This window comes from Leucopleurus acutus (assembly GCF_964270905.1).
Source record: "Leucopleurus acutus genome assembly, chromosome: 11".
Lineage (NCBI taxonomy): Eukaryota > Metazoa > Chordata > Mammalia > Artiodactyla > Delphinidae > Leucopleurus > Leucopleurus acutus.
In genome coordinates, this window is record NC_139152.1 from 47,574,707 (window position 1) to 47,599,528 (window position 24,822).

At 40.3% G+C, this 24,822-nt stretch overlaps 1 protein-coding gene across 1 annotated transcript in view; it reads right to left on the reverse strand.

Annotated features, from left to right (window-relative positions):
* The window catches only part of LRIG3 (leucine rich repeats and immunoglobulin like domains 3), a 46,288-nt gene extending 45,386 nt beyond the window's left edge, over positions 1–902 (reverse strand). Inside the window, exon 1 of the mRNA XM_082849873.1 lies at positions 603–902. Within this exon, the coding sequence (XP_082705999.1) occupies positions 603–838 (236 nt within the window). The 5' untranslated portion in view covers positions 839–902. The remainder of the gene's footprint in view (positions 1–602) is intronic.
* Positions 903–24,822: the final 23,920 nt, after the last annotated feature.

Genomic DNA, 24,822 nt, shown 5'->3' on the forward strand with positions numbered 1-24,822 from the left:
CAACTTCTTACAGTTTGGTCGAAGAGGGGAATTTACTAATGCGAAATTAAGCCCAGGGTAAAGAACAACAAAACGATGTCCACCACAGCTTGGACAGTGACCTAACTCTGTAGAGGGGGCTTCCCAAACGAAAGGAGCGCGTTCGATTACTAGTTGGGAACGCGAAAAGTGGCATGAACCTGTTAGAAACTATTGAGCCGCGGGATCATCCTCTCAAAGTGAGAACTGCGAACTCAGGGCGGCAGCAGGTTGCCAACTCTCCCGCCCCGGCCTGGCAGGGCGCGCATCTGAGCCCCCTAGGCGAGCTCCAGGCGCAGGACGTCGATTCTGCCCCTGGGAGTTGTCAGCGGCTGCATCCCCTCGCCCACCTGCGGCCGGGTGGGGCGCTCTCAGGGCCCACCTGCGCGGCCCGCCAGGCGCTGGGGGATGGAGGGAGACTGAGGCCCGGTCGGCTCCTTTTCCATCTCCGCGGAGGGCCGCTGGAGGCCTGGGCCAAGAGGAGGTGCCCTGGAAAAAGCTGCTGCGCGCCGAGCATCCTGGCCCCTCGCCCGCAGTCCCGAATCTCGAGTGGCTCCCCCTCCGCTCTCAGGAAGAATACTTACAGCCGAGCGACCCAGGGCGGGAGCGGCTCGGGCAGACGCGACAGCCGCTGGCGACTGCAGTCCAGAAGGTCCCCGAGGCAGCGGCACGGAACGGGGCACCGGTGCTCTGCGCCGACCCCAGAAGGCGGCCCCAGGGCCCCGCGGCCGCCGCCCTCGGCAGGGCCCGCGCATCCCAGCACCGCGCACAGCAGCAATCCCAGAGCCGCCGCGGGCGCGCGGAACGTCGGCGCGCCCATCGCGGTCCTGCAGTCCCTCGCTCTGACCCGGGATCCGCGCCGGCGCGCGCTCGGGGCCCTGCACCAACTTCCAGTCAGGAGTGGACGCCCGCGCTCGGGGCCGTGCGCGCGCGCCCTCCTCTAACGCTCCCAGGTAAACCCCTTTCTTTTAGTCCTGGCAGTAAAGTTCTTTCATGCCCCGGGGAAGCGAGAAGGAAACCGAAAAGAACGGCCAGCTGCGGCAGAGTTGCAGTGGGAGCAGCGTCCGCGCGCCAAGGCCTCTCCTCGCCCGCAAAAGAAACTTTTTCGCCTCCTCCCCTCAGCGGAGCGCCAAGTCCCCGCGCGGCGGAGCCGAGGGGCGGGGCTGCCAAGGCCCGCGCGAGCCCATTGGCCTGCCGGGCGCTTCGCCCCCGTGGCCACGTGACAATAACAAGGCTCCCGCCCCGGGTCGGAGCGCTGAGAAAGCGGAGCTGAGATTGTAGGAAATTCCGAGTTACATTTTCCAGCCTCTCGGGCCAGAAGTCTCCACTACGTCCTGGGAAGCATATATCAAATGGAGTTGAAGAGAAAAAGGGAGTGAGCAACCAAGTGAGCAAATATTAGGCCAGCTCTCGGAGTTGGAGGTATTTGGGGGCACTTAAGGGGAGTAAAGTTAGTTCTGTTATTAGGAAACCTTGCATTCCAAATTTTAAAATAAGTATAAATTATCTTACTATTCACAGAGGAAACAATGGTTTCAATAAAAATACAGTTGTTGGTTTTTTTAACATTAACACTGGTCGCGTTTTTTCCGTATGTCAGTTCCAAAAGTAAAAGTAATAAAATGAAAAAGTCATGATATTGGAAATGGTGTATTGAGTTACAAATAGACAGCGTTAGTGCATTGGATAGAGCTGGGGGGAAATTACGGGAAATGACCTTCTAATATACCGCGATGGCAATCACAGATCGCACGCCATAGGTAAAAATAATAAAAGTAGTCACCATAATATTTCAAAGCCAAATGAAAACAAGGACCTTGCAGGAAAAATTAATATATGCACCATGGTCCACCTGTGCCTTGAGTGATGACAAATCCTGATTGAGAGTGCTACCAGGATAGAAGTAGTACTTGCTGGATCCCTCCGCCAGGGGAGGATTCAGGCCTACAGGACTTGACAGTGAAGTCTGTGCCTTGTCTTACTCTTGCAGGTGATTGAGGCCACAGGAAATGATGGAGACCTCAGAGATCATCTGGGAACACCCTCCTCCTCTGGGTGAGGAGCTACACTTGTTTGTGGCAAAAACTGAAAACTTACTTTTATACTTTCACCTCTGCACATTGTTTCTTGCATGTTGTCTGCCAAAGCATGCTTTGGGCTGCTTAAACTGCTCATTATTGAGGAGTGGAGATCGCTTGGAGAGTTGAGACTTGAACTCCAACTCATGCCCATTGATTTCCACTGTGGCAAATTACCTGTATGAACACACCATTCACGAGGGTGGGAAAAGACTCAACTGTGAAGTTGAGGCACACCACTTTAGATATGATACCCCATCCTCTTCTTTCCAGCTACTGTTAACATCCACCCCACCGCCTTTTTTTTTTTTGATGATGTACAATTAGAAAATATTTATAATGAGGGTACTTCAGTTTTGAGTTATTATTTTGCCTGCTTGGGAGTGTCAAGGCACACCCCAGTCATGGTATGGATTTTCCAGCCCAGTCTCTCTCATCTATTTCATATAAGGAAAATCAGGCTTAGTGCATTGGAGTTTTTAAAAAGAAGAAAGATGCCATTATACACGTGCCATTAGATGTAGGCATGGTGCCACGAGTATGGTGGCCTGCTCACTGATGTGTCACGCATGTGACAGATGATCAGCAACTGGGTACCATTTGGGGGGGTTGGCTCATTTTCTTTCCCCATTCTATACGCTCCTTATATTACTTCATCGTCTTTTGTGAATTGCATTTACATCCATATTCTGATATTTACCACAACTATATTTCTAGCCCAGATCTTTCTCCTAAACTCTAGACCCATGTATTTCAACCACCTGTAGGTTGTCTCAAATTGAATGTTCAAATGTAACAACATATCTAGAATTAAATTTCACCACCCCTGAAACTTACTCCTTTTCCTCCTGAGTTCACTATCTCAAGGAATGATACCTGCCTCCATTCAGATGACTACTGCCCCAGAAGCCTAATTCACATTTCCTCATTCTCACCACCACCCCTACCATCAATCAATTAGCAAGTCCTAATGAAGCTAGCAACTAAATATATCTCCTATCTCTATAGACATTATGCAAACTCAGCCCCCTATCAGCTTCTTGCTTGGATTACTGACACAGCCTCTTTCCTGTCTGGCATTCCAGTCCTTTCTCCACAGTGCAGTCAAGTGATATCCCAGAAGCTCAAATCTGCTCCTGTGACTCAACTGCCTAATTCCTTTCTCTTGCTCCCATTGTCCTCAAAGTAAAGCTTAAATTCTTTAGAGTGACTTATGCAGCGTTTTTGTGTGCTTGGCCTCTAATTACCTCTTTAACTCATTTTATTTGCTCATCTCTCTTTTACTCCAGGACCTATCTGCAGTTTTCTTCCCATGCTGTGCTCTTTCCCTTTGGCCTTCCTTCACATGCTGGTCCCTCTGTCCAGATCATTCTCTGTTCCTCTTTTGTCTGATTGGTTGGCCCTTCGGCTTAAGCATCCCTCTTTTGGAGAAGGTTTTCCTGAGTCCTGTTTTAGCTATCCCTCGAATGCACTCCCAGCACATCCGGTATTCACTGGAATGTAATTGGTCATTTTCACTTTAGTACTTACTAAATAATGCTTAATGTGTGATAATGACTTTCCATATAGCCATGTATCCTATATATCCTTTACGGGTTTTACCAGTTACGTGATGTTAAGTTACTTAAATTTTCAGTACCTCAGTTTCTTCATCTGTAAGTTGGGGATACAATAAACACTCTCTTATCTGATTTTCATTTATCAGTTTACTGGATTAGCTGTTATTCTCTGTTCCCCCTCTAAGATTTATGGACTAATGCCTAAGACTAGCTGAAATCTAGTGGCTACCAGCCCCTCCCCAGTCCTCTCTTTGCAAGTTTGCTCCTACCCACTGGAGTTCCAGTCTTGTTTATATCTATAATTACACAATTAAATATTGCATCTACCAGAAGTAACTTCCTTTCTATGATAATGAATTTGAAGCTTTGGAAAGATTCTTTACAGGTAATCACTAACATGCAATGCTGTCAGATTAGATTTGGGTGAGACAATTGTAAAAACTGGGGAGAAATTGGAAATCTAGATTTCTTCACACACCTTGCTTTGCAAGCATCGTTAAGTTCTCGTTCCACTTTAAAGGCATCATAATTGGGAATCAATTAGCAGAGGATGTTTTATGGGTGTGGCTTGTGCTTGCTCAGAAGTTCACATAGTTTTTGAGAGAGCAAACTATGATGATACAGAAAGTCATTGTCGCACATTAAATATAGCTATTCTCCATCTCAGTTTATCCTGAACCATTCAGTCAATAGAAAGACGAACTAGTGCAACATGGAAACTTTAAATCAATGTAATATTTTCACAAACTAAGATTTCCCAAACCCTTCACAAACTACAGGGCAGAACCTCCATGGCGTGTCTCCCTGAGCAGGTGAGGACTGAATGTCTTTGAGGTCTCTCACAGCCCTGTGCAGTTTCTTTTAGTACCTAAACAATAGGGATGAAGACACAGTGCCAGGAAAGATGGTCTGTATTAGAGGGAAAAAAGGAACATACAATTTTGTTTAATCTCCCCAAATTTATCAGTGAATAACTGTGACCCCCAAAACAGCCTTAATGTATCACTGAATTCTCTGATCCTCTCATGGTGTAGTTATTCTGTAGTTATTCACAATAACTACATACACGCGCGCACACACACACACACACACACACACACAGGGTGCAGTAGTATCAAATGGCAATTTTCAGCTCTTGTGGCTACTCTTTCATAAACAAGGATTTAGTGTGAGGTGATCAGATTCATTTTGAATGTAGGTCTTTTAACGTTTGGATTAAAATGCGATCACGTGTTGAATTTCTCTACTCCTTAGAGGTTTATACAGGTTAACTGGGTAGTTGAAAATTGACTCTCCATTGGAAATGATCTAAATCACACTGGACAGTTTCTCATTTATAACTTTGTCTTGGAGAATGGCAAGGTCCATCCATTTTCAAAACAGCCTCCCACCCTCCGTTCTGTGGTTAGTACAACTCAGCCCCAGTGCTCTTTTCAGTTTTCCTGTTTTTTTTTTTTTCTCTCCCTCTGGCAAGTGTGAGACTTTCTTATCTTGAGTGCTGGCAAGGGCAATGACTCACCGATAAAAAGTAATAGAGGTGCTAAGCTGTCAGTTTTAACATCCAAGGACAAGAATGAAAGCTAAACACTCAGTACTTGCTTTATCATTACAATGAATGACACAGTTTGTGTAAGTGTGAACTGTGAAAAGGGAAAAGAGATAAGGCAAAGGAGGAAGAAAAGCACAAAAATCCCCAGATACTGATGCCAAAAGCAAATGTTGCTGTACTCTGTAACCTAACCATATCTTTCCCATTCATTAAGGCATTTTAGAAGAAATAGAGAGCCTCCTTTTCTCACAAAAAAGTTACCATGCTTCACTTAAAGAGCAGGAGAAGAGAGTCTTACTTTGCAAAAACGCTGCAATGAACATGTCTGAACTCTAGAAAATATTTAGAAAAATGAAGATAGCCACGCATCTGTTTCTCTCAAGTTGGCCAATTGTGGGAAATTGCTTGAATTGAAAACAATGTTATCTGCGTGTTCACTTAACTATAAATTAAACATATGATAGCTTTTATTTTACTCATTTCTCAAGTCACCCGCTAGGAATAATATGTGCCCTGAGGAAAACTCATATGGTGGACAAAACTGGGTTCCCTGGAAATCACCTCAGTGGAGGCTAGAGCTGCTGGGAGCTGGGAGCCCTGTGGTGGAGGTGGGAAATGGGTGAAGGCTCACAGCGGCTGTGACCCTCAGATTTTTCTCAATGGTGAGTGTCCTTCCCCAGGAACAGAGCGTTTCTGTGTGTGGTCTTCAAATTTCTCCACTCCTTTAAGGACCTCAGGATATTTTCACTTCTTCCTACCCTGTTCCATGTCTTCCTCTAGCCAGCAGCAATACTAAGACTCCCTGGGAATCTCAACACATAGATAATAGCCCACCCTGTCAGAAATGCAGAAATCCAAATGCTTGAGAATTTGTTACAGGGGCTGCAAGGTGGTCCCAAGTCTGACACTGAGGTCAGAAGCCCTGTAACTTTGGCTGACCGAACAACTCTATGCTTCATTTTCTTTACCTGTAAAACAGGGTGACGAATGTTACATCAGTACACTATAAAGCTCCTGATAGATTCTAGTGACTATTACTTAACTCTCAAATTGCTGCTTTCTTTTCATTATTCGAGGAGATAAAGTGAGTTAACTACAGAAACATTCTCCTGCTGGGATTATTGACCAAAAGAATGTTGGAATTAAATAAACCCTCAACTATTTGTCCTAAGTAACAGGAGGGAAAGAATTAATGCTAAGATGGAAAACAAACCAAAAACATTTTTTAACTTTCATATAAAACCCTTAATTTGTGTGTTAGGACAGCATACTGTACAGATCCTGAGATATTTTAATAGGAATTTTGTCATGCCGTATCAGAAAATTACTGTAGAACTCAATTTGTTATGATTTGTGCCATGAGGTCAAAAAGAATGATTAGGCATATTTACTAAAAATATTCCCATATCTCTCCTGGGAACTTTTCTGAAGAATATTTTTCTCCCACTTCTTAGATGAACAATTGGCCTATATACTAAGAATTCATTTGCATTTCCAAACCAGAAGAGGGCTTATACATGAGTTACTTACTGCTTTTATTTATAGTTTCATTCTCTTACACATTGGATATTCACCCAGGCCTGACTATCAAATTATTAAGGTGACTTTGTCATGAATAGTCTCAAAATCAGGTTCCCTGAATTCAAAACTCTGTATCTGTCCCTAAATCTAAGGATCACTATCAAGCTACAGAATTCCCAATATTGTTCTGTGTAAGTATTTTCAAATAGAGAATGAAGAAGGATTTTCAGCTTTATGGGGTCCCTTTCAACATGACATGGTGCTCCTATTACACTGAGGCAGAACAAATACTTTCCTGCTAAAATCCTAAGTTTTTAGCCCAGAGATTTACACACTTCTATTATGTTTAAACATACATACAAAAAGATTTCCAGGGAAATACTGACACAGAGCATGAAGAAGCTTTCAAGGGGACCTTGCTTATCTCCTTGCCCCCAGCACAACCAAGTCTGCAGCAGGCAGCCTCCTCCACTCCCATGGCAGTGATTTCAGACTTGAACAACCTTTTCAGTCTGAGCATTTATCTTTAGAACCCACATAAATGAATTCCTTCTGCTCTCTTGCTGCCATTTGAGCTTTTCTGCTTCTTCTGGGCAAAACAGAAGCTATTACCAGAAATAGTCCTTAGCTTTCCTCTTTGCAGATTAAATAATTGCAGTTCTTTTTTTAAATTTTATTTTTTTTAAATTTTATATTGGAATATAGTTGATTAACAATGTTGTGTTAGTTTCAGATGTACAGCAAAGTGATTCAGTTATACATATACATGTATCTATTCTTTTTCAAATTTTTTTCCCATTTAGGTTATTACATAATATTGAGCAGAGTGCCCTGTGCTATACAGTAGGGTCTTGTAGGTTATTTTAAATATAGCAGTGTGTATATGTCAATCCCAAACTCCCAATCTATCCCTCCCCCCTACCCACCCCCCCACCCGCCCCCAGTATCCATAAGTTCGTTCTCTAAGTCTTTGAGCCCGTTTCTCTTTTGTAAATAAGTTCATTTGCATCATTTTTTTTTAGATTCCCCATATAAGTGATATCATATGAGTGTGGCTTTGTCTGACTTACTTCACTTAGTATGATAATCTCTAGGACCATACGTGGTGCTGCAAATGGCATTATTTCATTCTTTTTAATGGCTGAGTAATATTCCACTGTATATGTGTACCACATCTTCTTTATCCATTCATTTGTCAATGGACATTTAGGTTGCTTCCATGTCGTGGCTACTGTAAACAGCGCTACAGTGAACACTGGGATGCACGTATCCTTTAGAACTGTGTTTTTTTCTCAATATATGCCCAGGAGTGGGATTGCTGGATCAGATGATAGCTCTATTTTTAGTTTTTTAAGGAACCTCCATATGGTTCTCCATAGTGGTTGCACCAGTTTACATTCCTACCAGCAGTGCATGAGGGTTCCCTTTTCTCCACACCCTCTCCAGGATTTATTGTTTGTAGACTTTTTGATGATGGCCATTCTGACTGGTGTGAGGTGATACCTCATTGTAGTTTTGATTTGCATTTCTCAAATAATTAGCGATGTTGAGCATCTTTTCATGTGCCTCTTGGCCATCTGTATGTCTTCTTTGCAGAAATGTCTATTTAGGTCTTCTAATTGCAGTTTTTTAAAAATTTTAGAATTTTATTTATTTACTTATACAGCAGGTTCTTATTAGTTATCCATTTTATACATATTACTGTATATATGTCAATCCCAATCTCCCAGTTCATCCCACCATCCCACCCCTGCCACTTTCCCCGCTTGGTGTCCATGTTTCTTCTCTACATCTGGTCTCAACTTCTGCCCTGCACCGGTTCATTGGTACCATTTTTCTAGGTTCCACATATATGCTTTAATATACGATATTTGTTTTTCTCTTTCTGACTTACTTCACTCTGTATGACAGTCTCTAGATCCATCCACTTCTCAACAAATGACCCAATTTCATTCATTTTTATGGCTGAGTAATATTCCATTGTATATATGTACCACAACTTCTTTATCCATTCGTCTGTTGATGGGCATTTAGGTTGCTTCCATGACCTGGCTATTGTAAATAGTGCTGCAATGAACACTGGCTGCATGTGTCTTTTTGAATTACGGTTTTCTCTGGGTATATGCCCAGTAGTGGGATTGCTGGGTCATATGGTAATTCTATTTTTAGTTTTTTAAGGAACCTCCATATTGTTCTCCATAGTGGCTGTATCAATTGACATTCCCACCAACAGTGCAAGAGGGTTCCCTTTTCTCCACACCCTCTCCAGCATTTGTTGTTTGTAGATTTTCTGATGATGCCCATTCTAACCGGTGTGAGGTGATACCTCATTGTAGTTTTGATTTGCATTTCTCTAATAATTAGTGATGTTGAGCAGCTTTTCATGTGCTTCTTGGCCATCTGTATGTCTTCTTTGGAGAAATGTCTATTTAGGTCTTCTGCCCATTTTTGGATTGGGTTGTTTGTTTCTTTAATATTGAGCTTAATGAGCTGTTTATATATTTTGGAGATTAATCCTTTGTTCATTGATTCGTTTGCAAATATTTTCTCCCATTCTGAGGGTTGCCTTTTCGTCTTATTTATGGTTTCCTTTGCTGTGCAAAAGGTTTGAAGTTTCATTAGGTCCCATTTATTTATTTTTGTTTTTATTTCCATTACTCTAGGAGGTGGATCAAAAAAGGTCTTGCTGTGATTTATGTCAAAGAGTGTTCTTCCTATGTTTTCCTCTAAGAGTTTTATAGTGTCCAGTCTTACATTTAGGTCTCGAATCCATTTTGAGTTTATTTTTGTGTATGGTGTTAGGGAGTGTTCTAATTTCATTCCTTTATATGTAGCTGTCCAGTTTTCCCAGCACCACTTATTGAAGAGACTGTCTTTTATCCATTGTATATCCTTGCCTCCTTTGTCATAAGTTAGTTGACCATAGGTGCCTGGGTTTATCTCTGGCTTTGCTATCTTGTTCCATTGATCTATGTTTCTGTTTTTGTGCCAGTACTGTATTGTCTTGATTACTGTAGCTTTGTAGTATAGTCTGAAGTCAGGGAGTCTGATTCCTCCAGCTCCGTTTTTTTCCCTCAAGACTGCTTTGGCTATTTAAATTTGTGTCCCCATACAAATTTTAAGATTTTTTGTTCTAGTTCCATAAAAAATGCCATTGGTAATTTGATAGGGAGTGCATTGAATCTGTAGATTGCGTTGGGTAGTATAGTCATTTTCACAACATTGATTCTTCCAATCCAAGAACATGGTATGTCTCTCCATCTGTTGGTATCATCTTTAATTTCTTTCATCAGTGTCTTAGAGTTTTCTGCATACAGGTCTTTTGTCTCCCTAGGTAGGTTTATTCCTAGGTATTTTATTTTTTTTGTTGCAATGGTAAATGGAAGTGTTTCCTTAATTTCTCTTTCAGATTTTTCATCATTAGTATAGGAATGCAAGAGATTTCTGTGCATTATTTGTATCCTGCAACTTTACCAGATTCATTGATTAGCTCTAGCAGTTTTCTGGTGGCATTTTTAGGATTCTCTATGTATAGTCTCATGTCATCTGCAAACAGTGACAGTTTTTCTTCTTTTCCAATTTGTATTCCTTTTATTTCTTTTTCTTCTCTGATTGCCGTTGCTAGGACTTCCAAAACTATGTTGAATGATAGTGGTGAGAGTTGACATCCCTGTCTTGTTCCTGATCTTAGAGGAAATGCTTTCAGTTTTTCACCATTGAGAATGATGTTTGCTGTGGGTTTGCCATATATGGCCTTTATTATGTTGAGGTAGGTTCCCTCTCTGCCCACTTTCTGGAGAGTTTTTATCATAAATGGGTGTTGAATTTTGTCAAAAGCTTTTTCTGCATCTATTGAGATGATCATATGGTTTTTATTCCTTAATTAGTTAATATGGTGTATCACATTGATTGATTTGCGTATATTGAAGAATCCTTGCATCCCTGGGATAAATCCTACTTGATCATGGTGTATGATCCTTTTAATATGTTGTTGGATTCTGTTTGCTAGTATTTTGTTGAGGATTGTTGCATCTATATTCATGAGTGATATTGGTATATAATTTTCTTTTTTTGTAGTATCTTTGTCTGGTTTTGGTATCAGGGTGATGGTCGCCTCATAGAATGAGTTTGGGGGTGTTCCTCCCTCTGAAAATTTTTGAAAGAGTTTGAAAAGGATGGGTGTTAGCTCTTCTCTAAATGTTTGATAGAATTCACCTCTGAAGCGACCTGGTCCTGGACTTTTGTTTGTTGGAAGATTTTTAATCATAGCTTCAATTTCATTACTTGTGATTGGTCTGTTCATATTTTCTGTTTCTTCCTGGTTCAGTCTTGGAAGGTTATACCTTTCTAAGAATTTATCCATTTCTTCCAGGTTGTCCATTTTTTTGGCATACAGTTGCTTGTAATAGTCTCTTAAGATGCTTTTTATTTCTACAGTATCTGTTATAACTTCTCCTTTTTCATTTCTAATTTTATTGATTTGAGTCCTCTCTTTTTCTTGATGAGTTTGGCTAATGGTTTATCAATTTTGTTTATCTTCTCAAAGAACCAGCTTTTAGTTTTATTGATCTTTGCTATTGTTTTCTTTGTTTCTATTTCATTTATTTCTGCTGTGATATTTGTGATTTCTTTCCTTCTGCTAACTTTGGGTTTTGTTTGTTCTTCTTTCTCTAGTTCCTTTAGGGGTAAGGTTAGATTGTCTATTTGAGATTTTTCTTGTTTCTTGACGTAGGCTTGTATAGCTATAAACTTCCCTCTTAGAACTGCGTTTGCTGCATCCCATAGGTTTTGGATTGTCGTGTTTTCATTGTTATTTGTCTCTAGGTATTTTTTGATTTTCTCTTTGATTTCTTCAGTGATCTCTTGGTTATTTAGTAACATATTGTTTAGCCTCCATGTGTTTGTGTTTTTTACATTTTTTACTCTGTAATTCACTTCTAATCTCATAGTGTTGTGGTCAGAAAAGATGCTTGATATGATTTCAATTTTCTTAAGTTTACTGAGGCTCGATTTGTGACCCAAGATGTGATCTCTCCTGGAGGATGTTCCGTGTGCACTTGAGAAGAAAGTGTAATCTGCTGTTTTTGGATGGAATGTCCTGTAAATATCAATTAAATCTATCTGGTCTGTTGTGTCAATTAAAGCTTCTGTTTCCTTATTAATTTTCTGTCTGGATGATCTGTCCATTGGTGTAAGTGAGGTGTTAAATCCCCCACTATTATTGTGTGACTGTTGATTTCCTGTTTTATAGCTGTTAGCAGTTGCCTTATGTATTGAGGTGCTCCTATGTTGGGTGCATATATGTTTATAATTGTTATATCTTCTTCTTGAATTGATCCCTTGATCATTATGTAGTGTCCTTCCTTGTCTCTTGTAACATTCTTTCTTTCTTTCTTTCTTTCTTTCTTTCTTTCTTTGTGGTATGTGGGCCTCTCACTGTTGTGGCCTCTCCTGTTGCGGAGCACAGGCTCCAGACGCGCAGGCTCAGCAGCCATGGCTCATGGGCCTAGCCGCTCTGCAGCATGTGGGATCTTCCTGGACCGGGGCACGAACCCACATCCCCTGCATCGGCAGGTGGACTCTCAACCACTGCGCCACCAGGGAAGCCCCATTCTTTATTTTAAAGTCTATTTTATCTGATATGAGTATTGCTACTCCAGCTTTCTTTTGATTTCCATTTGCATGGAATATCTTTTTCCATCCCCTCACTTTCAGTCTGTATGTGTCCCTAGGTCTGAAGTGGGTCTCTTGTAGACAGCATTTATATGGGTCTTGTTTTTGTATCCATTCAGCAAGCCTGTGTCTTTTGGTTGGAGCATTTAAGCCATTTATGTTTAAGGTAATTATCAATATGTATGTTCCTATGACCATTTTCTTACTTGTTTTGGGTTGTTTTTGTAGGTCCTTTTCTTCTCTTGTGTTTCCTACTTAGAGAAGTTCCTTTAGCATTTGTTGTAGAGCTGGTTTGATGGTGCTGAATTCTCTTAGCTTTTGCTTGTCTGTAAAGCTTTTGATTTCTCCATCGAATCTGAATGAGATCCTTGCCGGGTAGAGTAATCTTGGTTGTAGTTTCTTCCCTTTCATCACTTTAAGTATATCATGCCACTGCCTTGTGGCTTGTAGACTTTCTGCTGAGAAATCAGCTGTTAACCTTATGGGAATTCCCTTGTATGTTATTTGTCCTTTTTCCCTTGCTGCTTTCAATAATTTTTCTTTGTCTTTAATTTTTGCCAATTTGATTACTGTGCATCTTGGTGTGTTTCTCCGTGGGTTTATCCCGCACGGGACTCGCTGCGCTTCCTGGACTTGGTTGGCTATTTCCTTTTCCATGTTAGGGAAGTTTTTGTCTATAATTTCTTCAAATATTCCCTTGGGTCCTTTCTCTCTGTCCTCTCTTTCTGGGACCCCTATAATGCAAATGTTGTTGCATTTAATGTTGTCCCAGAGGTCTCTTAGGCTGTCTTCATTTCTTTTCATTCTTTTTTCTTTATTCTGTTCTGCAGCAGTGAATTCCACCATTCTGTCTTCCAGGTCACTTATCCGTTCTTCTGCCTCAGTTATTCTGCTATTGATTACTTCTAATGTAGTTTTCATTTCAGTTATTGTATTGTTCATCTCTGTTTGTTTGTTCTTTAATTCTTCTAGGTCTTTGTTAAACATTTCTTGCATCTTCTCGATCTTTGCCTCCATTCTTTTTCCGAGGTCCTGGATCACGTTCACTATCATTATTCCGAATTGTTTTTCTGGAAGGTTGCCTATCTCCACTTCATTTAGTTGTTTTTCTGGGGTTTTATCTTGTCCCTTCATCTGGTACATAGCCCTCTGCCTTTTCATGTTGTCTGTCTTTCTGTGAATGTGGTTTTTGTTCCACAGGCTGCAGGGTTTTTGTTCCACAGGCTACAGGATTGTAGTTCTTCTTGCTTCTGCTGTCTGCCCTCTGGTGGATGAGGCTAACTAAGGGGCTTGTGCAAGTTTCCTGATGGGAGGGACTGGTGGTGGGTAGAGCTGGCTGTTGCTCTGGTGGGCAGAGCTCAGTAAAACTTTAATCCGCTTTTCTGCTGATGGGTAGGGCTGGGTTCTATCCCTGTTGATTGTTTGGCCTTAGGCGACCCAACACTGCAGCCTACTTGGGCTCTTTGGTGGGGCTAATGGCAGACTCTGGGAGGGCTCACACCAAGGAGTACTTCCCAGAACTTGTGCTGCCAGTGTCCTTGTCCTCCTGGTGAGACACAGCCACCCCTCGCCTCTGCAGGAGACCCTCCAACACTAGCAGGTAGGTCTGGTTCAGTCTTCTGTGAGGTCACCACTCCTTCCCCTCGGTCCCAATGCACACACTAGTTTGTGTGTGCCCTCCAAGAGTGGAGTCTCTGTCTCCCCCCATCCTGTCAAAGTCCTGTAGCGAAATCCCGTTAGCCTTCAAAGTCTGATTCTCTAGGAATTCCTCCTCCTGTTGCTGGAACTCCAGGGTCAGAAGCCTGGCGTGGGTCTCATAACCTGCACTCCAGTGGGTGGACTTCTGTGGTGGAAGTGTTCTCCAGTTTGTGAGTCACCCACCTAGCAGTTATGGAATTTGTTTTTATTGTGATTGCGCCCCTCCTACCATCTCATTGTGGCTTCTCCTTTGTGTTTGGGTGTGGGGTTTCTTTTTTGGTGAGTTCCAGTGTCTTCCTGATGATTGTTCAGCAGTTAGTTGTGATTCTGGTGCTCTCGCAAGAGGGAGTGAAAGCATGTCCTTCTACTCTGCCATCTTGAACCAATCTCTTCTGCAGTTCTTCTTAATTCTTTCTCCCACGTACTACTGTTCCTCTAGCACCCTTGTGAGGAACAGAAATGTCTTCCTTCTATTTATTTGCCTTGTAAGATGGAGTGGAAGTAACAGAAGCTTGCACCTCCACAAATGAGGATATTCAATATTTGTCAAGCTCTTGCCATTCTTATTATTCTCTAAATATTCAGTATGTATTAACTCAGTTATTTCTTGCATCCACCATGTAAGGTATCATCCCTGTGTTAGCAGATAAGGAAATTGAGGTATGGAGATGTTAAGGAATTTGTCTGTGGTAGAGCTGGGATTCGAACCCAGGTAGTTTGACTCCACAGTGTACTCCCTTAACCACTGTGCTCACTGCTTTCCACTAGTGTCAGAAGAAGCAAGGGTTTCCAGGGTCTTCCTTAGTGCTCAAGAGAAGGGGGATCCAGTCAGCAGACTCGGATCAGTAAGGGAAGCAAGGAAACCTGCCTGGTAATTCTTGAAGATGATCGATTGCAGTCACTCCCTCTCCTTTCCTTCCGTCCTTCTTCCCTCCTGTCTTCATTGATCCACGTTTGGGAAAACATACTTGTCTTATAAAGATGTATGAATTAGTCACCTTAGGTTCTGCTTTATAAAAGTTGGTATCCCTGCCTGGGTATCAGAGTGGTGCTTGAAATCTCACCATTAGAGATTAACTATCTATGCTCAGGCGTGACTGTCTCCCTAAAGTTCTCTTCTGTAATGTCACACCCCTACTTCCAGGAATGTTGCATAAGGTGGTGTTGGCATTTAGGGTCGGTGTTCTGTGAAACTAAATATGGCTTGCAGAAGAACGTTGGTGGTTGATAGTCAGAAGAGACAAAAAGATGTAGAAAGGGAAACAGGCTTTGCTTTCTTTACAATTTTGTCTAGGGCTGTACCTAACTAGGGGAACCATGAATGGGATATGTGTGATCCAAGAAGGCCAGAGAAATGAAATATTAATACTAGAGATTATATTTCAGTTGTTGAGACACTTTGCATGTGATAGCAGAGTTCTCTTTTAGTTTTTGGTTTATTAGCTAATGCTAATTTTTATGCTTTTTTAACTCTTGTATAGGATATGGAGAAATTTTTTTTAAAGTGTCCAAGATTGGCTAGTTTTGAATTCTAGTTTCCCAAACAGCTTTTTGAAAAAGGCTACCCTTCAAATCCATTGCTCCAGGAGCAACTCAAAGGCTTCCCTTCTTTAGGGGACTTTGCCCAGGTCCCTTCAGTGATGTTTGAATTAGAGTCTTTCTCTCATTCAAAGACCCAACTCAAGTTATAAGATAGTAGCTTTCATTATCTTCACTTATACTTATTAAGCCATCCGTCACCATGACAAATAATTTTATTATGAATAATGTAATAGACATCATGAAAATGAACTTGCTGTAATTCCGATAAAAATCTATATTTTCTAATATTATAAGAGAAAATGCTAGAGATACAAGCTACCCTGTGTTAAAAGTTGGGAATTAATTTTTAATGGATTAGGAGCTGTCATCTATGATTTTATGAGACTCTACACAAAAATAATTAATTTAGAAGTGTATTGATTTTTTCATATATTTCTTAAATATGTTATTAAAAATAAAGTTTAGCTGAACAGTTTGTCCTAGAACATTAAATTATTTAATGTAGTGGTAAAATTTTTAAAAGCCAAGGGGTATCTTAAAAACAGAAATTTGTACAAAACCTTTATTTCACCTAATGAAAGTACACCTAGGAAGTTAATGGAAACATGGATAATTATAATTACATTAAATGCTGGCGGATCTGTTCCAAAAGGATTCTATAGCATTAGAAGTTGATAATTATTTTCCTGAAGTTTGTGATTACTCACTGAAATTCATATGCTTGGGAAGAGAACAATAAAATGTACCGTATTTTTTCCTTGTAACTTTGAAGATGTTAATGTCTCAAGGTGAGGGTAGAATTCTCCATCTTGTTAGTAATTATGCTTGACTTCTTGTGATCCAAGATGAGAATGTTAGAAACAAAATTATGCATAATGTGAACATACTGACTGCAGTCACAAAAGCTCTTCCTAAAAGTTTTGCCCTAGGCAAAACATAATTTTTTTTAAAAATCAGCTTTTATAAAATCACTCAAATGTAGCCTGCTTGACTCCATTAGAAATAACTGGAATAGCCTAAGACAATCCATATTTGGGAACTCAGATGTGTTTTATATGTGACTAGATCTGAAATTAAGAGCAATCATCTTCTTGAAACTCTGGTATTTAAAAGAATAGAAGGAGGTTTAGTTCATAGAATCTTTAAACTATCTATCATCTTTTATTATCCTTAGCTCTAAAACTTTATATTGAATATGATTCCTCTGTCTACCCTTTAGAAGGCATAGGATACAATGAAACAATTAATAGATATTAGTATTTCTCCAAGGGTGGTCAGTATAACTCTAGCATCAGTTACAGCGGAGGCTTACCCACATAAAGACTATTTGGCCCTTTTCCCAACTTACTGAATCAGAAATTCTACAGATAGGTTCTGAGGATCTGCATTTTAACACACCCTCCACAGTTTGAGAATCTGCAACGTGCTCCTCTGGAATTGTTGGGGACTAATTTTCCTGTATTACCACGTAGCATTTCTTGTGGTTTCTTTCCGTGGGTGATGAAACCCTTACCATGAGTGCCTGAAACTCCTCTCTCTTCCCACCCTGCTCTGTCAAATGTAGACGAATCATAAAGAGCAAAGAAAAAGACACTATGATTCTATCGTGAGTGGTTGAGGTTGCCTGGGACCAGTATGGAAATTTGGAAAAAAAGAGGGATACTTGCCCATATGTTTACACGGATGAGGAGAATACATTTTGTGGTGCCAAGCAATAGATACTTAGATGATAGAGAACAATATATGCTGCTGTACGAAGAAATGTGTACAGTTAGCCAGGACTGAAATATCAGATATCCCAACAGGCCACATTATTCAGTTGTCTAAGACAAAAGAAGTGCTTAAATAAAAGTTATGGAAGATCCAGAGATCAGGAAATTCCTGAGTATATTTCTATTACAACACTCATCAGAGGATGTGTGACTCTGTGTGTGTGTGTGTGTGTGTGTGTGTGTGTGTACTGGCTTCTTCCCCATGATGGGAGCTCGTTGAACCTTTGAGGCTCTAGACAGACAGACAGTGATCCGTGAACAGCCATCTCAGCTGGTAGCACTGCCTGTCCCGCAGCCACGGACTCCTCAACTCTTCTCTTTCTCTGACAGCTTACAACCTACCTCCCTCATCAGCAAGTCCTGTCAGCTGTGTTTTCAGAATGTGTGCTGATTCTCACTAGTCTCAGCACCTCCACTCCCACTCGCCTGTTCCAGCCATAATCCTCTCTCCCCTGGATTCATGGAAGAGCCTATTACCCAGTCTCTGATGCCTCTCTTGCATCCCCGTAATCAGTTCTTCACCAAGCAGCCCAAATCTTCTTTTTAAAGATAAAGCAGGGGCTTCCCTGGTGGCACAGTGGTTGAGAGTCCGCCTGCCGATGCAGAGGACACGGGTTCATGCCCCGGTCCGGGAGGATCCCACATGCCGCGGAGCGGCTGGGCCCGTGAGCCATGGCCGCTGAGCCTGCGCGTTGGAGCCTGTGCTCCGCAACGGGAGAGGCCACAACAGTGAGAGGCCCGCGTAAAAAAAAAAAAAGATAAACCAGATCCCTCTCCTCTCTTGCTCAAAATCTTCCCGTGGTTTTTCTCACACTTGGAATAAAATCCAAAGTTTTCCCCGTGGTCCACGAGGCCCCACAGGATCTGCTTCTTCCCCAACCTCATCTCCCACCACTCCGCTGATATTGAACCACTCACCCTCTGGCAACACCACCCTTGCTCCCCTTCCTTTTATTTCTGGAACATACCAAGGTTTTTCTCACTTGAGGACGGTGTCTGCTGCTGTTCACTGGACCTAGAATGTGCTTCCCTGTAGCTCGTTCACCCTCTAGCTCGTTCTTGCCTCACTAAGGTCTCCGCTCAAATTTCACCTGCCAGAGAAACTTTTCTTACTACACCTTCAAAATAGCTTCCTTCCCCTCCCTGCCCCCGGGCAATCTCTAGTCCTTACCAGACCTATTTTTCATGTTTGTAGTATCACTTTCTGAAATTACATTGTACATATATTCTATATGTATATATATATTACTGCTTACATCCTCCACCAGAAGGCAAGCCCTCTGGCTCTCAGCTTGGTTCTGTTGACCACTGAAACTCCATGTTAGAGCAGAGTCTGGCATGGCTTAATAATCAGTCAGACTTCATTGAAGGTCTGCATCCCCAAAGCTGTCACATAATCTGAGGTGTGTGTACCTGGCTGAATGTCTAAATGAGTGACTGTTAGAAGCTTTGCGTTTCTGGTTGCAAATATTTCCCTGGAGCAGAATGTGCTCCTTGCAGATGAGTGCCCTTACGTGGTCCTCCCCTCTGCCTCCTTGATCATATTCTCCCATTGGAACACATTTATTTTCTCCTATTTGGAAGAAGGAAGTCAAGGAGAAGGCTAGTTCTCATTAACTGAAAAGGAATTTGGGGCTTATTTCATCCTGTAGGATAATCTGATGCCGCCCAACAGAGGGATATAGGGTGACATTCAAGTTATCATGAAACAAGTCAATATCAGAGATAAGACAACAGAGACTTTATAATGGGCCTTTTCCATTTATTTCTCTCTTTCTTATTCTATACCAATGAGAACCCAAATAGCCTATAAAAATCCACCTGTTATGGGTATTCTTCCCGGTACAATTTCAGATTCCTCATCAAGATTCTCAGAGGATACCAGTTTAGGTTTTAGACACTAACAGCCTCACTGTCACATTTCTAAACAGAAAGTCTTTATGGGACAAAAAAACCTTTAGAACATGGGTAATTAAAAAGCTGAGGAATCTTGGGCAGTACAGTGGTCTTATGGAAAACTGTATTGCTATTAATACTTTAAGAAGGGTCTTGAGATTATCATCTGCTGTCATAGGGGGAGAAGTATGGCCTTTGAGAATCTTATCCAAAATATTTGGAAAATGACATTAACGGTGAATGCAAATAGAATCATAAGATTGCTTTATGTTGCAATTCTCCCTCATCCTTAGAATCAGTTTGTGGATAATTTCGCATTGGTAGACAACTGCTTCCCACATGTGAATTAAGGTTAAATTATACCAGTGATGTCATTGATGTGGAATAAAAAGTGTTGTGATTTTTAGTGATGGATATTTCACCAAAGCTGTGAACAATGTGTTCCATAAAGACTGGTATAAGTCTCCCAGGAGCCCTGTTAAAACCTTACCCATGCAACTCTTTTAGCAACATAATAATGATTAAAAATGGATGCAAAAGTCATTTACCCACAAGGTCAGCATTTTATGTATTTCCTAGTTAATAAGTAAGAAAAAAGGTTCCAATATTATTATACACATGATACATTAGGCTAAAGTCCAGCACATACTTTATTATTAAGCAAGTGTGCAAATTAAAATAAGAGGGTGATCAAATACAGTAAGAGTGACTTTCTGGTTTGAAATAAAAGTATAAGCACACAGTGACTTTGAACTTTAAATATTTGAAGAAAAATAGCCTGGGTCAAAGGTAGAACTAGATTTTTTTTTTCTTTAAAAGCTCTAAGACTGCCTGCTCTTATTTTGGTTGGATTAAAGCAGATCTTTAGCATTACCGTAACCTGGGTCAGAGCCAGCCTGGGGGGGATGGCTATGTGCCCAGCAGACCCACTCTGCGGGAACTGCCATGGTGGCCCTCTCCACAGGTGTCCTCCACGGAGCACAGTTCTCTCCTTGTGGGGTCTCAATGATTCACCACTGAATTTTCATTGAAGAAAGAGAGTTTCTCAAAATGGGTAAAGGAAAACAACACCCAGCAACCAAAAACAGGCAACTGTATTTAGCATAGAGAAAGTGAATTATTCCTTTTATGTGCTGTCCTTCACCTGTATGTCCAGATCGGATGTGACGTGACTCAGAGCAGATTGCAGCCTTTGCCCAAGACGTCTCTCTGTCTGGGTCCTACTTGGCCACATTTTCAGAAGGACTGTTTATTTGAGTCATTTCAAAAATAAAGACTCCTGGGTTGGGGTTGTCTGGGGGTGATGGTTATCCAGGATGGTTGAAGGCTCAAGAGTGACTGTGAATAATGCCTTTGCCATCTGTGTTCCGAGCTCATGTATTCACGAGTTCGGAGAATGCACGAATTATTTCTAGATGATTTATCGCAGTATCTCCTGAATCTAGCCAACTGCCTAGCACCTAGCCCATTTTATGTACTCAGAAGAATGTGTGTGTGTGTTGAAATGAATAAAAGGAAAACAGAGAAACTTAAAGTGGGAAAATGAAAATGATGCTAAGTATCAGGTCTAAAAGGTAGTATGTGGCCTTTTTCAGGGAACTACCCAGAACTCTGACCCGGAAGAACGAGGCTGTTGAGCACAGGACAGATCAGTGTGGGTGTTCAGGACAAAGACATGAACTTTGCAGGGTAAGGATATTGGTTGCCTTTCTCAAAGGTCCTCATAGTGTGGGAACAAGGCTGGCCTGGCAGTTTCCGGAAACCTTTCATGACAGCACACACACCCCAGCGGACACATCTCCTCCTCTGGTAGGTCCCATCCAGGAATACTTGCCTCCCTGAACAGTGCCTTCTGTCCTTGTGGCATCCCCTCCTCCTGCTTTCCCGGCCAGAGAGTACATAAATCTTAAGAGCACCATGGATTGGCCTCTAGGCCTGAAAGACATAGAATGGTTTCCAAAGACGCTTAATTTGCAATCAGGAAGTAGCTCAGACATCCAGCTATTTTGGCTTAATTAAGAAAAAAGATCTTTGACAGCTACAAGTGGAAAGTTCTTGGGACGGGACAACCTTTAATAGCCCCAGACTTGGCAACTTTCAAAAGAAATGCTGCCAGTTCTGATTTTAAAACGAACGAACGCTATATTTCTGCAACATTTAAACAATTGGTTGATTGAGTGAAACTATCTCCCCAATGTAATTTGACGACATGTAGATGAACAGACGTTTGATTAATTCATCTTCCAATCACTTGTCAAGATGTTGCAAAAGTGGGCTGATTTCTGTTTCACACAGCTGAGATTTATGATATCATTAAAGAACTAAGGTTCAGTGACTTTAAATTATGCTTGAATTATGACTTAATGTCTTACATTAATAACGGTGGGATATGAAGATTTTCTTTAAAACTTAGTGTGACTTTTTTGGCTTTTAGTGACATTTATCAAGGATAAGTAGGTGCTGAGTGCTCAAATGCACTTTAACTATGCTTTTATCTTATGCTTAGAAAACTACAATAGCCTCTTTGTTTTGCATTTTATGATGCTAATCTCTTTCCTCCAGTCTATCCTATACTGTTAAGGAGATGTCCTTAAATATTATTTAATAGTATAATTTTCCTCCTCAAAAACTTCAACACTATATATGTGTACAAATCTCATTATAACCAATCTAAGTGAACATATGGAAAATAATAAAAGTATCGACAGATATACATGAAGGTAATGAATATGGAATGTTTGGTTGCATTTTAGAAATTCTTTTTCTTTATCTGTGTTTTCTTATTTTCTGCAATGAGTACATCTTGCCTATGTAAAACTTTTTAAAATTCCCTTTCATATTTTTAAAGTTTCAATAATTCCCATTTCCTTGATTAAAAAAAGAAACAGGAAAGGGACAAAAAGTGAAAAGCATATAGGAAGAATATAGAAATAATCCAGATGTATTAGTAATCACTATCAATATAAGTAAACTAAACTCTCCAGTTAAAAAACAAATGTCATTCTCCAAAGAAGACATACAGATGGTCAAGAAGTACATGAAAAGCTGCTCAATATCATTAATCATTAGAGAAATGCAAATCAAAACTACAATGAGGTATCACCTCACACTGGTCAGAATGGCCATCATCAAAAAATCTACAAACAATAAATGCTGGAGAGGGTGTGGAGAAAAGGAACTCCTCCCACACTGTTGGTGGGAATGTAAACTGGTATAACCATTATGGAGAACAGTATGGAGGTTTCTTAGAAAACTAAATATAAAACTACCATATGATCCAGCAATCCCACTACTGGGCATATATCTGGAGAAAAGCAATTTGAAAAGATACATGCATCCCAATGTTCATAGCAGCACTATTTACAATAGCCAAGACATGGAAGCAACCTAAATGTCCATCAGCAGAGGAGTAGATAAAGATGTGGTACATATATACAATGGAATATTACTCAGCCATAAAATAGAACAAAATAATGCCACCTGCAGCAACATGGATGAACCTACAGATTGTCATAGTGAGTGAAGTAAGTCAGGCAGAGAAAGACAAATATCATAAGCTATCGCTTTTATGTAGAATCTAAAAAAAATGGTACAAATGAACTTATTTACAAAGCAGAAATAGAGTCACAGATGTAGAAAACAAACTTACAGTTACTGGGGGGAAAAGGGGAGAGGGATAAATAGGGAGATTTGGCTTGACATATACACACTTCTATATATGAAATAGATAACTAACAAGGACCAACTGTGTAGCACAGGCAACTCTACCCAGTACTCTGTAATAACCTATATGGGGAAGGAATCTAAAAAAGAGTGGATATATGTATATATGTATATGTATAACTGATTCACTTTGCTGTACACCTGAAACTAACACAACATGGTAAATCAACTATACTCCAAGAAAAATTTTTTTAAAAAATCAAAAAAAAATGTCAGATTGAATTTTTTTTTAATAACTTTATTTATTTTTGGCTGCGTCGGGTATCTGTTGCTGTGCGCAGGCTTCCTGTAGTTGCTGAGAGCAGGGGCTACTGTTTGTTGCGGTGTGTGGCTTCTTATTGTGGTGGCTTCTCTTGTTGCAGAGCACAGACTCTATGGGCTCTAGGCATGCAGGCTTCAGTAGTTGTGGCACATGGGCTCAGTAGTTGTGGCTCACGGGCTCTAGAGCGCAGGCTCAGTAGTTATGGTGCACAGGCTTAGTTGCTCTGTGGCATGTGGGATCTTCCTGGACCAGGGCTTGAACCCACATCTCCCACACTGGCAGGTGGATTCCCAACCACTGCGCCACCAGGGAAGCTCCAGGTTGAATTTTAAAACAAAAAAATTCCAGCTATATTCTTCTCATAGGATATATACTTAAAACTTTTGGATAAAATTTTAAAATCAAAGGACAGAAAAAGTTTATCATTCAGTGGTAAACAAAACAAAGTTGGTATGGTTATTTTATTATCATAAAAAGTAAACTTTAAGTCAAGAGGCATTCCTAGGGATGAAGACTTTAAGTCAATCCTAAGATATAATAGTTCTCTTTTATATGCACCTAATAATGTAGTCTCAGATTGTACTAGGGGATCTTATAATACATCTCTCAGTAACTTATAGATCAAGCAAACAAAAACATTAGCAAGGAAATAGAAGATTTGAAAAGTATGATTAACAAGTTTGATCTATTTAACATTATCAGAGAACATTGTACTCTATAACTGAAAAAAAATTTTTTTTCAAGCATACCAGGAACCTTATGAAAACTGACTACATTCTAAAGCATAAAGGTACTCTCAACAAACGTCAAAAGATTGGTATCATATAGCTTATATTTCTTAAACACAATCCAGTGAACTTAGAAATTGATAACAAGTTTGAATCTAAGTTTCAAACTCTTAAAACACATAAAACACTTAAAAACACAATTTCAAAGAACTCATAGATTTAAAAAAACCTAATTAAAATTATAAGTAGAAGTAAATGGTAACAAAAATATTATATAGTAAAACTTTTGGTAGAAACTAAACTTTGGAATGAGTTTTATCTCCTTAAATACTTTCATCAGAAGTAGGCTCAAAATTAATGAGCTAGATCGCTTATCCAATAATACAATGTTGGTTTAATAGTAGAAATTATTTAATATAATTTACTATATTAATAGATAAAAGGAGAAAAAGTAATTATATTAATAAAACCAGTTAAAAACAAGTTTGACAGAATTCAGCATTCATTCATGATAAAATGCCTTAGCAAGCTTGGAATAAAATTGAACTTTCTTAACCTGAAAAAGGTCTTATACAAAAGTGTACAGTAAGTGTCATACTCAACGTGAAGTGTAAGAAGCATTCTTTTTATAACCCAGAACAAGCCAAAGATGCCTACTGTCATTGCTTCTAACCAATATGAAATCAATGAGAGAGTTTTGCAAGTTTATTTGATACTGAAATAAAAACACAAACTCATTTCTATATCCATGTACCTACAACAATCATGAAATGTAATTAAAATAAAACAGAAAAATACATTTT